We start from the raw sequence: 15,624 nt of genomic DNA, 5'->3' as shown, positions 1-15,624 counted from the left end.
CCATCATCCAAGTCGTTGATAAAGATGTTGAATGTGGCCTATGGCCACACCACCTTGAACTTGTCCAATTTTGGAAGATGGTGGGAGGATTTCCACACAGTGCAGCTTCACCCAGCGTGGCTGAATTGTAGAGTTTAAAAAATGCACCTGCCACAATTACCTGCTTTGTAGAGTTCCCAAAAGCAAAAGAAAAGGAGGAGGACTCTCTTCACTCATGGACTTTCTGGTGACATGCATAAACTATGGCTGCTGCTTGATTCCTGGTATTTTCAGCTATTTGTTTAAAGAGACAGCTTGAGGCAGTATATACCCTTCAGGCTGAAGGAAACTCTTAGGCAGATTAGTTGTAAGCTGTGAAGCACCCAGCTGGGGGCAGCCTTAACAAACACAAACCTTTGCAATGCTACCAGTGGGAGTTCTCATCTCTCTCTCTCAATTTGTTTCCCTCTCTTTAAATAAGCCCCCCAGGCCCCCCCTATAATCAGATTCTGGCAGACTGCACACAGACTTTGCAATTAAAAAAGCCACAGAGAGAAAATGAAATATGGATCTATTATTTTTATGTTTATTTCCCCCCTCTGTACTGATGAGAAGTAAGGCAACCCATTCATTGAGGATAATGCGAGGAGCTGTTACACATCTTCAGCAGTAAACAAAATTCAGTTAATGAGTGGCATTCAAGTTTTCATTAGTTTTCTTGAGTATAATGCTATCGCTTTTCTAATCTGAGTATAATGCTTGTGCCTTCATCTTCATCTTCATCTGTCACTGGGAGACTATAAACTGAAAGTGAGCCAGAGGGGAATGTGGCTCTCCACTTAAGAGCCCCTTTCAAACAGGCAGAGGAAATGGTTTGCTTTTGGTCCTTGTGGGTCCTTGTAATCTGCCACTATGCAACTGACAAGATCTAAGATCACTTCAGGGTGACTTGCCCGCAACAGCAACAGGAACCTTGCACAAAACTCGTGACAGGCTGGGATTGCACTGTGGCGTCCCTGGAACAGAACTCAGGAGAAGGAGCTCATCCGGAGATTTCCCACGAGAGATGCTGCAAGGATAAGGGGAGGGGGAACCATCTCACATATTTGATGCCATTTCTAATGTTACGGAACAGTCTTTTAAGTTGGATCCAGTGTTAACACTTTTGTCATTGGACATTAATATCAATTCAGTTCTGCAGCACAGGGAGCTGGTCGGCTTCCTACAGTCTGCTGCCCACTTGGTGATAGTGCAACAACGGAACTCTAAATGCATTGTGACAAGGAAGACTTGTAAGAGGCTCCTCAGAATAAGATGGTTTTGCTGGAGCCTGGCTTCTCTTTCTTTCACACATCAATGCAAGAGGGAACACTCTGACTCCACCTGCTACCCAAGCTTGGATGTGGACAGGATATGTTAAAAGTTAGTAAATCTAAGGATTTTGCATGTGATAGTTACAGTGAGGGCTGGACCTTAAAGGCACAGAAAATAAGACTTGTAAATGAACCAGTGCTTTCTTGTTTACCTGGTTGTACTCATGATGAAACAATTTTTTTTCCTGCTGAAAGAACTATGCACACAGTCCAGAGCTCCTTACAGGAAGGGGGGGATAAAAATATAATACGTACATATTGAAAATAAATGGGAATCTTACGAAGATGGCTGGCATTGGCTTTCTCACCTCCTTCTAGTGGACAGAGTTTCTTCGTGTTCCACAGGAGCAACCCATGTCATCTTCTCCTCAATGAAAAGGTCCTCAGGATACGAAGCTGACCGGGAATGCCTCTTCTGAGAAAGGCTGCATAACTTGCCAATCTGAAAAAACAACAACCAAAGAACCATGAACCTCTCCCCCTCCTTGATATAGTTGCTGAAATGTTAGCAATTGTCAGGGCTGGTTCAGTTGCATAGAGACTCAGAGACAAGCAATAAAACTGATTAATTGTTCAAGGAAACAGAATACAGAGAAACCCATAGGCAATACTGTCTCCCAGTAAAGCAGTTGCCAGAACTGACAATCTGTGCCTCCCACTTCCCTCTACATCTCCTGGGCCAGATGTTTCCTCCTTGAACTCCATCAGGGAGAGGTCCCCTGTGCTCTTTGTTCTCCTAGATGCAAGCTGCTCCCTGCCCATGTAGACAAGGGAGGAGGGGAGCTGGATACATTAGGACCCACAGGCTCCTTGTGAAGCTGCTGCAGCCTCTGTCCCCTCCTGCACCTCAGCTGCCTGTCCTAGAGTGCTTTCTGCCTCATCTTCCTCTCTCTCACTCAAGCCTGTTGCTTGTTCAGCACCCAACCATTCTGCCCCCGCTTCATCCTCTGACCTGTCTTCTGCATCCCACCACCATCTCCCTGGCTCTGAGCCTTCCTGTTCTGGGGTGGCCCTTGGGAGTTCTCTAGCGGGAGCCTCCCACCCCTCCTCATCCTCCAGCCAGTCCCTGACAGCAACACTGGACGCTGCCTTATATGGTCTATTGGTCCACCTAGCTTGTTAATGTCTACAAAGGCTCTCCAGGGTCTCAGGCAAGAGTCTGCAGCTGCCATTGGGGATTGAACCAGGAACCTTCTGCATGCAGAGCAGGTGGTCCTCCACTGAGCCCCACCCCTCTTTGCACATGCCAGATCATTTTAAGCCAACACCCTTTGAAACTGCAGGCCATTTTTTCATGGTTTCCTTTTAACATGACCAAAGGAGCAGAATGTGAATTTGTCTCCTGTGACCAAAGCTGCAGAACAATCTAATTAAGGATGTTTTTAGCTTAAAACATTCTCATACGTTTATATATTTAAAAATTACAATTTGTTCAAAAATCTCATCATTTCAGAATACATAGAACCACAATTTCATTTTAAAAATAAATAAATACATGACTAATCTTTGTTGATGTGAGCACTTTATTATTCCGAGCATGAAAAGATAGCCAGCTCTCAGCAACTTTATTGCCACTTTGCCTGTTTTCTTAATTCTAAGGCAATTAACTTAATAGCACCATTATGCATTTTATTTTCTCCTTATTCTGCTGCTGGTATCCCTCCTACTCTCCAGGATTTAGGGTAAAGGATCTTTGCATCTTACCACATACCTTTAATACTTCTCAGGATTTGCTATTTGTACACACACCTACAAGAGTCAATAAAAATGTTGCACAGGTCCAGAGAGCTGCATTCAGCCTCCACATTCAATATCTGTCCAATAGTTCTTTGCTGCTGAACACATCCACCACAGGCAGTAGAAAAGTTCCCAATCCCGCCTCACATTTCCATCACAAGAGATGTTAAGTACCTGTCCTATTTTAAGGTTTCCTAGTGTGGTGATTGGTGTAAGATGGGAGGTGGTCCAGCATCAAGTCTAACCCCCTCCCCATGGCACCTATCCTGGATCTGGCAACTCTGGGTGGTACTTTGCTCCTCTTTGCCCTTATAGAATCATAGAATCATAGAGTTGGAAGAGACCACAAGGGCCATTGAGTCCAACCCTCTGCCAAGCAGGAAACACCATCAGAGCACTCCTGACATATGGTTGTCAAGCCTCTGCTTAAAGACCTCCAAAAAAGGAGACTCCACCACACTCCTTGGCAGCAAATTCCACTGTCAAACAGCTCTTACTGTGAGGAAGTTCTTCCTAATGTTTAGGTGGAATCTTCTTTCTTGTAGTTTGGATGATCCATTGCTCCGTGTCCGCTTGTCTGGAGCAGCAGAAAACAACCTTTCTCCCTCCTCTATGTGACATCCTTTTATATATTTGAACATGGCTATCATATCACCCCTTAACCTCCTCTTCTCCAGGCTAAACATGCCCAGCTCCCTTAGCCGTTCCTCATAAGGCATCGTTTCCAGGCCTTTGACCATTTTGGTTGCCCTCCTCTGGACACGCTCCAGTTTGTCAGTGTCCTTCCTGAACTGTGGTGCCCAGAACTGGACACAGTACTCCAGGTGAGGTCTGACCAGAGCAGAATACAGTGGCACTATTACTTCCCTTGATCTAGATGCTATACTCCTATTGATGCAGCCCAGAATTGCATTGGCTTTTTTAGCTGCCGCGTCACACTGTTGGCTCATGTCAAGTTTGTGGTCAACCAAGACTCCTAGATCCTTTTCACATGTACTGCTCTCAAGCCAGGTGTCACCCATCTTGTATTTGTGCCTCTCATTTGTTTTGCCCAAATGCAATACTTTACATTTCTCCCTGTTAAAATTCATCTTGTTTGTTTTTGCCCAGTTCTCTAATCTGTCAAGGTCATTTTGAAGTGTGATCCTGTCCTCTGGAGTGTTAGCCACCCCTCCCAGTTTGGTGTCATCTGCAAATTTGATCAGGATGCCCTTGAGTCCATCATCCAAGTCGTTGATAAAGATGTTGAATAAGACCGGGCCCAAGACAGAACCCTGTGGCACCCCACTAGTCACTCTTCTCCAGGTTTCTCCAGTCAGTCTCTCAAGGTTTTTTGGGCCTTCTTGGTAACTTCTTGATCTCTAAACAAGGTGTCATTCATCCAGCTGAAGGAACCGGTGGGTGTTAATTTCATCTCCATTTTCACAGCATTATGGTCGGAGCAAGTTTTAGGGCAAATTTCCACTTTTCGAGTCTTAGGTGCCAGTCCTCTAGTTATCCAGATTTGGTCAATTCTTGTCCATGTCATTTTGGCTTCAGAGAAGAAGGTTCCCTCTCTGCCCAAGGGATTCTTTATTCTCCAAATGTCAATCAAGTCCATATTGTCAGTCATCTCAAAAAAGGTTTTTGGTAGTCTGCCATCTTTAGTAACTACCTGTCTCTGCGACTTATCCATGTTTGTAGATACCACTCCATTCATATCTCCCATCATGATAATATTGTATTCCATATAGTCTAACAATGTCTCATGCAACTTCTTTAAAAAATCAGATTTCCCCTCATTTGGTGCATATACTCCTACTATCAAAATTTTTTCTCCTTGTGTTTGGATTTCAATTGCCACATATCTTCCTTGGTCATCTTTAAAGATAAATTTCGGTGATAGGCTCTCTTTCACATAAATTACTACTCCTCTCTTTTTAACCTTGTCCGATGAAATAAACTCTTGACCCAATCTTTTATTAATCAATACTTTCCTATGAAGCCTAATCACATGTGTTTCCTGTAAACAAATCAAGTCCAATTGTTCCTTTTTCAATAGATGAAATACTTTTTTCCTTTTCTCCGGGGAATTAAATCCATGAATATTCCAACTTAATAGTTGCAGGGACATGGTGTATTTATTTTGCTTTTCCTTCAACTGCGCCAAGTAATTGTTCTTGTTCTGTCGGTGGTCTCACCTTCTCTAACTTGTCCAATCCCAAAGGTAGTGGTACTATGTCTTGTATTCCTGGTTTTAAAGCTCTTGGCTCTTCTTCAGCTTCTTTTTGCAGGTCTTCTCCGTGTTCTTTCAGAAATTTTCCTTTATCTTCCACTGATCTTATTTTAAACTTTTTCCCTTTTTAGGTAAAAGATAGGCCTAAAAATGATTCTGTTTCCTCTTAATAGGGCCACTAGATCTCCGTAGTTGGACCTTGTTAAGTCGTGGGTTGACATAGCAGCCGGCACAGCGATTTCTCCAAGTAGCTCTTTATTGTGGTAAGCTGAAATAGAACTGACTGAGAACAGCTCAGCCGGCCTGTATTTATAGGCAGCCGGCTGTCAACATTGTAACCACCACAGCCCAGAGTTCCCGCCTAAAATAACTGCCGCGGACCTGAGTGAAAACTATCTACAGACCTGAGTGAAAACTATATACAGTATCCCCCTGTTGGCCCAGGGGGAAACTACACTACATAACACCCCTCCCCACCGAGATAAGGCGTTAGTTACAATCGTAATGGTTTCCTTACATACAGCACTACGCGTAATGGTTCAATTAGGCACAAAAGCATATCGGTTACATTTCCCATACTTAGACCAACAGTGATACCTGTCCAACAACATAGTCCTTTAAATACGTTGGGCGCTTGGAAACTCTGCCAGACCGCCGGGGACTGGTAGCCAAGTCCGGAGGGCCACACAGTTCTCGCTGAGGCTGTGGTGCGACCCTAGGTGGCGTTGGAACCAACTCCCCTGGATCCGCTGCTGTGGGTGGAGCCTCCGCAAGTGGAGTGGTCTGAGTCTGTTCTGAAACGGCTTGGTTCGGCTCCACGCTGGCAGTTTGCGAGGAAGGTGTAGGTGGGGCCTCGCCATCTGTACGTGTCTCTTCTGGAGCTGCAAGCGCAGTTGGGGGCACCTCGGTAGTGTCCAAGTCCCCAACCCTGCGCCTAAGCTGGTCTATGTGCCGTCGCCACAAGCGTCCGTCTTCGAGTGCCACCTGGTACGAGCGAGGTCCAGTGACTCCCACTACTGTGGCTGGCACCCAAGGGATGTCCCCCACATAGTTCCGGGCAAAGACCTGGTTTCCTGGGACAAATGACCGTGGTGCATTGGCACAGCCTGGGGGTTCAGCCACGGCAAAGTCTGGGTGTAGCCGGTCGAGCGGTGACCTGAGGCGGCGGCCCATAAGCAGTTCAGCAGGACTCCTCCCTGTGGCCGCATGAGGGGTGATGTGTTGCACGAACAAGTATTCGGCGACCTGCTCATGCCAGTCTCCCCGGTCCAGGCGCACCAGTGCCTCTTTTGTCGAGCGCACCATTCTTTCCGCTTGCCCGTTGCTGGATGGATGAAAGGGTGCCGTTAGGGCATGGCGGATGCCCAGTCCCAAAAGATACCGCTCAAACGTGCCTGACGTGAACTGCGGTCCGTTGTCAGAGACAAGGACATCAGGACACCCATGCGTTGCAAACAGGCCTCGCAGCACCCGGATGACAGCTTCGGTAGTGGTGGAGGGCATCAGGGCGACCTCCAGCCATTTGGAATAGGCGTCCACCACTACCATAAAGGTCCGGCCGTGAAAGGGACCAGCCAGATCGATGTGCACCCTCGACCAGGGTGTCTTTGGCGTCTCCCAGGTGTGTCCCTTAGCTGCCGGTGGTGCAGGCCTCGACTCCTGGCACGCTTGACAGGCGGACACCCAGGCAGTGATGGCATCGTCCATATTAGGCCACCAGACGTAACACCGAGCCAACGCCTTCATTTTGACAATTCCCGGGTGGCCAACGTGCAGAGCCTCCAGGACGCGCTGACGGAGTCCCTGGGGAATCACGACGCGGTCTCCCCACAGCAGGCAGCCGCGATGAGCTGAGAGTTCATGTTGTCTGGTTGCGAAGGGCTGGAACTCCGATGCAAAAGGCCCTTGTGGCCACCCCCTCCACACCCAGTTGAGCACCCGGCTGATGGTGCGATCCTGGGCAGATGCGGAGGCCACAGTGGCAGCCGATACAGGCGCTGCCGGAAGATCCTCAATCAGAAGGAGCGATGAAGCTGGAGCCGGGTCTTCCACAAATGCTGGAAGAGGGCAACGGCTGAGGGCGTCGGCATGGCCCATCGATTTTCCCGGGCGATGGATGAGCCGGTAGTGGTAGGCAGCCAGGAAAACAGTCCATCGCAGCATGCGTGGTGAGAGGACCGGTGGAGTTGGACGATCACCGGCGAGGAGGCCCAGGAGTGGCTTGTGGTCAGTGATGAGGTCAAAAGTCCTGCCATAGAGGTATTCATGGAACCTCTTCACTCCAGCCACAAGTGCCAATGCCTCCTTGTCGAGCTGGCTGTAATTCCGTTCCGTCGGAGATAGTGTCCTGGAAAAGTAGGCGAGCGGTGCTTCTCTTCCATCTGGAAAACGGTGACTAAGGACAGCGCCGATGCCAAAAGGTGAGGCGTCGCAGGCAAGGACCAGCGGCCTGGATTCACTGTACTGTACCAGCACACTGTCTGAAGAAAGGAGAGCCTTGACCGCGTTGAAGGCCGCCGTCTCCCGATGACCCCAGGCCCAAGGCGTCTTAGTGCTAAGGAGTCGGTGAAGAGGCTCAGCCACTGTGGCTTTGTGGGGCAGGAACATGTTATAAAAGTTCAGCAGCCCCAGGAATGCCTGCAACTCCGCTTTGTTCTTTGGGGTGGGGGCCTGCTGGATAGCGCGGATCTTGGATGTGGTTGGATGAAGACCGGAGGCATCGATAAGATAGCCCAGGAACTCTACCTGTGGAACGGCGATCTGGCACTTCTCCCTCTTTACCTTGAGCCCGGCCTCCTGGAACCTGGTCAGCACGGCATGGAGGCGCTCGAACAGCTGCTGGTGTGAGTCTGCAGACACCAAGACGTCATCAAAATATGGTACCACGCCCGGAAGCCCTTGCAGGAGACGCTCCATAAGGCTTTGGAAGATGCCAGGAGCCACACTCACCCCGAACTGCAACCGGCGGCAACGGAATGCCCCCCGGTGGGTGACGATCGTCTGGGCTTCAGCAGTGGCATCATCGACTGGCAGTTGTTGATAGGCTTGGGCAAGGTCCAGCTTAGCGAAGACCTTACCCTCACCCAGGGAATGCAGCAGGTGTTGGACAACAGGAACCGGATAAGCATGCTGCTGAAGTGCCTTGTTGATCGTGCACTTGTAGTCAGCGCAGATTCTCACCGACCCATCTGGCTTGACAGGCGTGACGATGGGGGTTTCCCACTTTGCGTGGTCAACCGGCTCCAAAACTCCTTGGGCGATCAGTTTGTCCAGTTGTTCGTCCACCTTAGCCTTGAGAGCAAAGGGAACCCGGCGTGGCTTTAGCTTGATGGGGGCGACTTGTGGATCAAGGCTAAAGGAGATGGGCGTACCTGTATATTGGCCCAAGGTGCCGTCAAAAACCTCGGCAAAGTCTTTGACCAGACCCTCAGTCTCTGCGTTAGAGATGCAGTTGATGCCGGTGACTTCCAGGCCGAGGGCATCAAACCAGTCTAGCCCTAGAAGGCTTGGCCGCTGACCTTCGACCACCACCAACCGGAGCAGGCCCGAAAAATCCTTGAAGGCGATCCGGAACCGGCCAACGCCTACCACGGGAATGTCGTTTCCCTGGTAGTCTCTCAGGTGTACGCGGTGAGAGTCGAGTTGCCTTTTGGACACTCTGGGTACCAGTCTTTTGATGGTGCTCCATGACACGATGGACAGGGCAGACCCGGTGTCGATCTCCATGTCACATGGAGCTCCTTCAATGAGCACCGTGACGTTCAGCTTGCGTCGCGTAGTCGAGTCGGTTTGGCCAATCGTGGTTCCAGACGGGCAGCGGCAGTTGGTGAGAGCGAAACAACTTTCCTTGGCAGACTGGAGTGAAGACTTGGACTTGCGAGTCGATGAAGGGGGGGTGTCAGACGGAGCCGATCGGCAGACCTTAGCGATGTGGCCCCTTCTGGAACACTTCCTACAGATGGCGTCTCTGAATCGACACTTGGCACGGGAATGGTTGCCTCCGCAGCCAGCACATTCCGGTTGGCCCTTGGACTTCTGTTGGAACTTCCTGCGCTCCCGCTTTGTCTGGTGCACGTCATCGTCTTCACTGGAGGATGCCTCCTCACTGCTGGCCTCTTCATGATGCACCGGAACTGGCTCCCTAGCAAGACGCGGGCTGCTGGACTTGCGGATCTCCTGGGCGGAGCGTTCAGCAGCTTCTGAGGCCACAGCCTCCTCAATGGCTTTCTGTAGCGTGAGGTCTGGCTTGGCTAGGAGGCGCCGTTGCAGATGGATGTCCCGGACCCCGCAGACGATTCGATCCATCAGGGCATCGTCTAAGTCTCGGAACTCACAGTGCATTGCAGCCTGTCGCAGGGCGGTGGTGTAGTTGTTGATTGACTCCCCCTCTGCCTGGTTCCGGTGGTAGAACGCATGGCGGGCAGCAATCTTGGACGGCTTTGGTGCGTAGTGGTTGCGGAGCTTCTCTTGGATCGTGTCCCATGGTGTTGCCTGGACTGCTTCAGGCGCAACCAACGCTCGGGCCGTCTCAAACACTTCAGGCCCACAGAGGCTGAGGAATAGGCCCCGCTTCCGATCCTTTGATACTGCTGTCAGCTCGTTGGCTTGGAGATAGCAGTCGAACCGAGCGAGGTAGGAGTCCCATGATTCAGAGGCTGGCGCAAACGGCGGTAGAGGCACAAGTGAAGCCATGATTCCGATGCCGGCGTGAAGGGCGATGGATGGAACACAGTGCTCTAGCCAGAACAGTCAGCTCTGAAAGGGTTCTGCTGCCCAGTGATTTCGCTCAGTGATTTCGCTCTGTGATTCAGCTCAGTGATTCAGCTCAGTTCAGAGGCTGGCCGCATCTGGCTGTGCTCTGATGTCCATCAATCCCATCCTCGTCGCCAGTGTTAAGTCGTGGGTTGACATAGCAGCCGGCACAGCGATTTCTCCAAGTAGCTCTTTATTGTGGTAAGCTGAAATAGAACTGACTGAGAACAGCTCAGCCGGCCTGTATTTATAGGCAGCCGGCTGTCAACATTGTAACCACCACAGCCCAGAGTTCCCGCCTAAAATAACTGCCGCGGACCTGAGTGAAAACTATCTACAGACCTGAGTGAAAACTATATACAGTATCCCCCTGTTGGCCCAGGGGGAAACTACACTACATAACAGACCTGAGATCCAAAAGATGTTTAGGGATGTCCTTAAATATCTCCACTCTTGATTCACTTATTTCCAAGGTCTTCTGGAAGTGCAGACTTAATATTCTGTTTCTCTCCTCTCTTGATCGGAGGGCAATCAAACAGTCTCTCACCCTGTTCTTTCTTCCCCCTCTTCCAAGTCTAAAAGCACTTACTATCTTAAAGTCTAACTTGTCCGAGTCTAAGTTCCAAAAGTCTGCAAATTCCTGCGTAAGAAAGTCAATCAGGCTATCTTTCTCAAGTTCAGGTACAGCCCTGATCCTTAGATTTGTCTGTTTTTCTTTTAATTCAATCATAGACAACAATGACTTATGGTCCTCCAGCTGTCTACATATCGGTGGTATCTTTTCCTCTACAGCCAATACTTTTTCCTTGGCTTCTTCAGCTGTTTTTCGGTTCAAAGTAGATTCCTGCAGCAGTTTCTCAATAGATTCTGTATTTGAATTCACCTTCTGCTCTAAGTTGTTAATGCTTGACGTGTTTTGATCAATTTTAGTTGTCGCTTCAGCAACTTGTTTGCTTAATTTTTCCAAAGATTCAAAAATTTTATCTAGTGCTGAAGCTAAACCCCCTTCAGATGCCATTCCTTTAGACACCACCTGAGCTGGATCTTCCCCTGGTGGGGCAGGGAGGCCTGATGCTGACGGTCTATGCTGCTGCAGTCTAATTTTACCCGATCTTGTTGTTTTTTCCTGAGTCAAGTCTGCCATAACACTTTATCTAAGGATCAAGGTTGCACCCACGGTTTTATAGTGGAAAATTCCCCTTGGCCAATTTGGAGTGGAAAATTCCCTGGCCAATTGTAGCAATTTCAAAGTTCCTCTAGGGGGACACAGTAGCAGTCCAAACTTGTAACAATAAAGTAACTTTTCCAACTTTCAGAAATCCCCCCTTTAACCAAGAAAAGCAACAGTTTCAAGTCCGGAGGGACCCTTCAGAATCAAAGTATCTCTCTTACAGAGTTAGCTGTCAAAGAGTTGCATTATCCTTTAACAGCGCGATTCACAATACGGCAGTTCCGTTGTCCCTTGACAGCCTGTTCCCAGGCATTAAGTGATGGTCTTTGTTCCCTTTCTCTCTTCTTTTTTGCAGGCAAAAAATACTTCCCCTTCTCCCTCCCCTCTCCCGCACCTCAGAGAGGGAGTTCTCTTTTAATTGATGTTAAGATTTAAGTCTTTTTCAACACGATTTTCAGGGTCTTAGCTTAGACAGTCTTCACTTTGATCTATTTACAGAAAAATGGAAGGCGGAATTCCTGTTTACGCCTTCCCGCTTCAGTGCCAAATTAGTTCTTTTTTCCTTAAATTTCCCAATCTTCAAACTTAACCTACTCACGGGTAGTTGTTTGTTAGCCGAATTGTCACAGGAAAAAGGTCAGCGCTCTCCGGCAACAGCTGCGCGGCTTCTCTCCACGGAAGAAGCAACTGACTCTCAGCACCACGCCAGACTCCCCGTTTCGCGCCGGAACTCTTTACAGGGTTCCCTCGCAGATTGGGGGGCGCCAAGGGTGCCCGCCGAGTCCCACGGTCACAGGCTTCACCCGCCTGTGGTTTTCGGAAGGGTCCCCGCTTCGCTGTAGCGGCAAGACCCGATTTCCGCGGAGCTACTCCCTCGAGACTAGAGGGAATCCGCCATTGCCGATGGCGCCGCCTCCAGAAGTCAAAAGTACTGTATTTTCCTCTCTATAACACGCACCCGACCATAACACGCACGTAGTTTTTAGATGAGGAAAATCCGTAGGCATGCCACCCGTAGGCATTTCCACCACAACACACACAGACATTTCCCCTTACTTTCTAGGAGGAAAAAAGTGAGTGTTATGGTGCAAAAAAATGGTATATCTTCAAATCTGGCAGGGAGAATCCCTCTCTTCCTTTTGAATCTGTTAATAATTTATATTTAATTCTGGGGTTTTTCCCTTGCCAGATAAATTTAGACAAAGCTTTCTGCCATTCTTTAAAATATTTCGCATTATCAATAATTGAGAGGACTTGAAACAAAAGCATCTTTGGCAATACATTCATCTTAGCCACAGATATTCAGCCCATTGATGACAATTTTAGATTTGACCAACTCTAAAGATCTCTTTTAATTTCATTCCATAATTTCTCATAGTTATCTTTATATAAATTCAAGTTTTTCACTGACAAATTTACATCCAGATACTTAACATTTTTCACTAAGACTAGGTCCATTTTTTCTTGCAATATTTTCCTTTCATCATTATCCAGGTTTTTCTCCAATACTTTGGTTTTGCTCTTATTTAACTTAAATCCTGCCACCTGTCCGAACTCCTGTATCAGCTCCAATGCTTTTGCTGCACTGGAGGCTGGATCTTGAAGCCTTAACACCAAATCATCAGCAAAGGCTTCTAATTTATATTGTTTTGAGCCTACTATAATACCTTTAACTTGTTCATCCTTCCTTATCATGCTTAACAAGACCTTCAGGACTGATATAAAAAGCAAAAGGGAAAGTGGGCACCCTTGCCTGGTACCCTTTTCAATTCTAATTTCTTCTGACACCACATTGTTAATTATAATTTTTGCTTTTTGTTAATGGTAGATTGCATTGATACCATTTAAAAACTCCTGTCCAACCCCAATACTTTCTAGATTTTGTATCATAAATCTCCAAGACAGATTATCGAAGGCCTTCTCCGCATCAATAAACATTAACATTGCTTTACAAATTTTTTTTAGCTTCCAACTTTTCCAAGATGTTGACTATATTCCTAATATTGTCTTTCGTATGTCTTCCAGGCAGAAATCCTACCTGGAGGAGAGCTCAGTGTCTTGCTTGTGGACTCCCTGGAGGAATCTGGTTGGCCACCACAGGAAGCAATGATGGGTCAGCATCTCACTCTGCTTTCAGATGTCATCCAGATGCAACTGGTGCTTAAGCCAACTTCAAACAATGGCGTAAGATCCTGGCAAACCTAGTTTCCTGGTTTGGACGCAATGAGAAACCATGGCCAACTGCACCCAGAAAGTGTTGAACTGCAGCAAGCCAATGAGAGAACAGGCAGCAAGGGTGAAAGGCTCACATAACCTTGGCTTAATAAATTGAGAAGCGTACATCCAAACCAGGCCCTTCTCTTTGCAAATCTAACACTGGGCCATAGTTTAGTGTTACACATAAAATTTTTTTCCAAGCATTAGGCTCAAGTGCTACCTTCCCCACACTGTCCATGTGCGGTAATCAGAAGTTTGTAACAGCAAGTAGAAGCAAAGCATCATTTGCTGCTGCATGTGAACTTGACTTGCCAAGACCTCAAAGCATGGTCTGAGCTTGGTTTGCTGGAGAACTGTACCTGAGCAGCCCCACCATGTAGCGAATTACCTCTATGCCTTTCCTCTGCCCTTAGTCAGCTGCATGCTCTGTGATTAAAAGAAAACCATCCCTCCCCATTAGCAGCCTCACTGTGCAGTTCAGTAATTAAATCAGCAACACACACATAGACACTCCTTTGCCATCACTGTGTTATCTGCAGCACCATTTACACAGGCAGCTGTTCTGCTGTCAAGACATTTCTATTTTAATTACTAGTTAGATCTCAGCTGGCTAGCAACAAGCTCCTTGGCACCTGAAACCATCCTCTATGGCAGTGTTTCCCAAACTTTTTTGGGCAACGGCACACCTGTTTACTGAAAAAAATCTCGCGGCACACCACCATTAAAGCCCCGCCCCGTGACGTCAGCGCGCAGCATCACGCCGGGAGGGACGCACGAAAGTGAAAGTTTTTTCCCTCCCCCTTGCCTCCAAGCTTTGGGGGTGGGAGGAGGCAGCAGAGCGAGGGACTGAGGGACGGCGGCAACTGAGGCGGCGGCGGCTGTTGTGGTGGTGGCGGCGATAGCGGGCGGAGGAGGGGGCGGCGGCGGGGCTTGAGGAGCCGTCGCCGGGAGTTGCTGCTGCTGTTGTTGCTGCTGCTGCCCGGACATGCCGGCCGCCTCCTCCTCCGCTGTCTCGCGCTCCTCCCTTTTGCACGCGCTGCCCCGCCGCTCGGCACCACCACCGCGGAGCCGCCCCCGGCTCAACGCGGATCCTCGCCGCCGCCGCCTCTCACCGCCCGACTCGCCCACCTCCCTCCCACGGCACACCAGCCAATGTCTCACGGCACAGTAGTGTGCCGCGGAACACCGGTTGGGAAACACTGCTCTATGAAACAGCTTCCACTCCACAGCAGCTTTTGCTTTTTCAGTTTCCCTGCAATCATTTCTTCCCCTTTCTTTTATCCAACTCTCTCTGTAATTCTTCTCCTCAACATGCCATCTCACCACCACCACCACCACCCTGCTGCCAAGTCACAGGTAAGGAAATTGCTAAGTAAGCCCTACTGTGCTCTGGCAAAGAAGGTCAATTTCCCCCAGCAATTTCACTAATATGAATCATATTAGTGAAAACAACATACAAAAATACACTATATTAGGAGGAACAAAATGTGCATTAGTTAAAAATACACCAAAAGTGTGTTTATGGGGAGAAATTCACATTACAACTCTGAAAATATTTCAAGACAATCATTTATTATATGGTCACAGACTGCAAAAACGAAGCATACAAGAATTTGCATGTAGAACACACAATCTTTTAAAATAAGAACATAAGATACAAATTACAGTTAAAATGAGACTATCATCTTGCAAGACCTTCAAACAAAGAAGAGGAGCCTGACCAGTGACTCTCCCATTAGCTTGTTTGTATCCGCTCCAGCAGGAAGGTAAACGGCGTTTCCGTGCGCTGCTCTGGTTCGCCAGAAGCGGCTTAGTCATGCTGGCCACATGACCCGGAAGCTGTATGCCGGCTCCCTCGGCCAGTAAAGCGAGATGAGCGCCGCAACCCCAAAGTCAGTCACGACTGCACCTAATGGTCAGGGGTCCCTTTACCTTTTATCAGCTGAAAAATATCTCAAGGACTATTTCAGTGTCCTGCCTGGGTTCATCCGGGGCAAAAAAACAGCTATTCCCCGCCGCTGCCTAGCTATGACTCTGGCCCTTGTGTGGTATTTTCTTTTTCTTTCTTTCTTTTTAAAGCATTGCAAATTGCTGCAGAATGGTGAAGAACTTGATTTAAGAATGGAAAAATGAAAAACAGGGAAACTGAAACCAGAAGATTCGCCTGTCCCTAATTATAA

At 48.3% G+C, this 15,624-nt stretch overlaps 1 protein-coding gene across 3 annotated transcripts in view; it reads right to left on the bottom strand.

The window, feature by feature from the left end:
* GPC3 (glypican 3) overlaps nt 1-15,624 on the bottom strand; it is a 244,259-nt gene that overhangs the window by 100,423 nt on the left and 128,212 nt on the right. For all 3 annotated transcript variants that reach the window (XM_083486444.1, XM_083486443.1, XM_083486445.1), the window contains one exon: nt 1,661-1,794. In XM_083486444.1, the coding sequence (XP_083342570.1) occupies nt 1,661-1,794 (134 nt within the window). The remainder of the gene's footprint in view (nt 1-1,660; nt 1,795-15,624) is intronic.

Source organism: Podarcis liolepis, assembly GCF_965112155.1.
Source record: "Podarcis liolepis genome assembly, chromosome: Z".
Classification (NCBI taxonomy): Eukaryota; Metazoa; Chordata; class Lepidosauria; order Squamata; family Lacertidae; genus Podarcis; species Podarcis liolepis.
The sequence above is the reverse complement of the archived record's forward strand: the minus strand, read 5'-3'. Positions and strand labels throughout refer to the sequence as shown.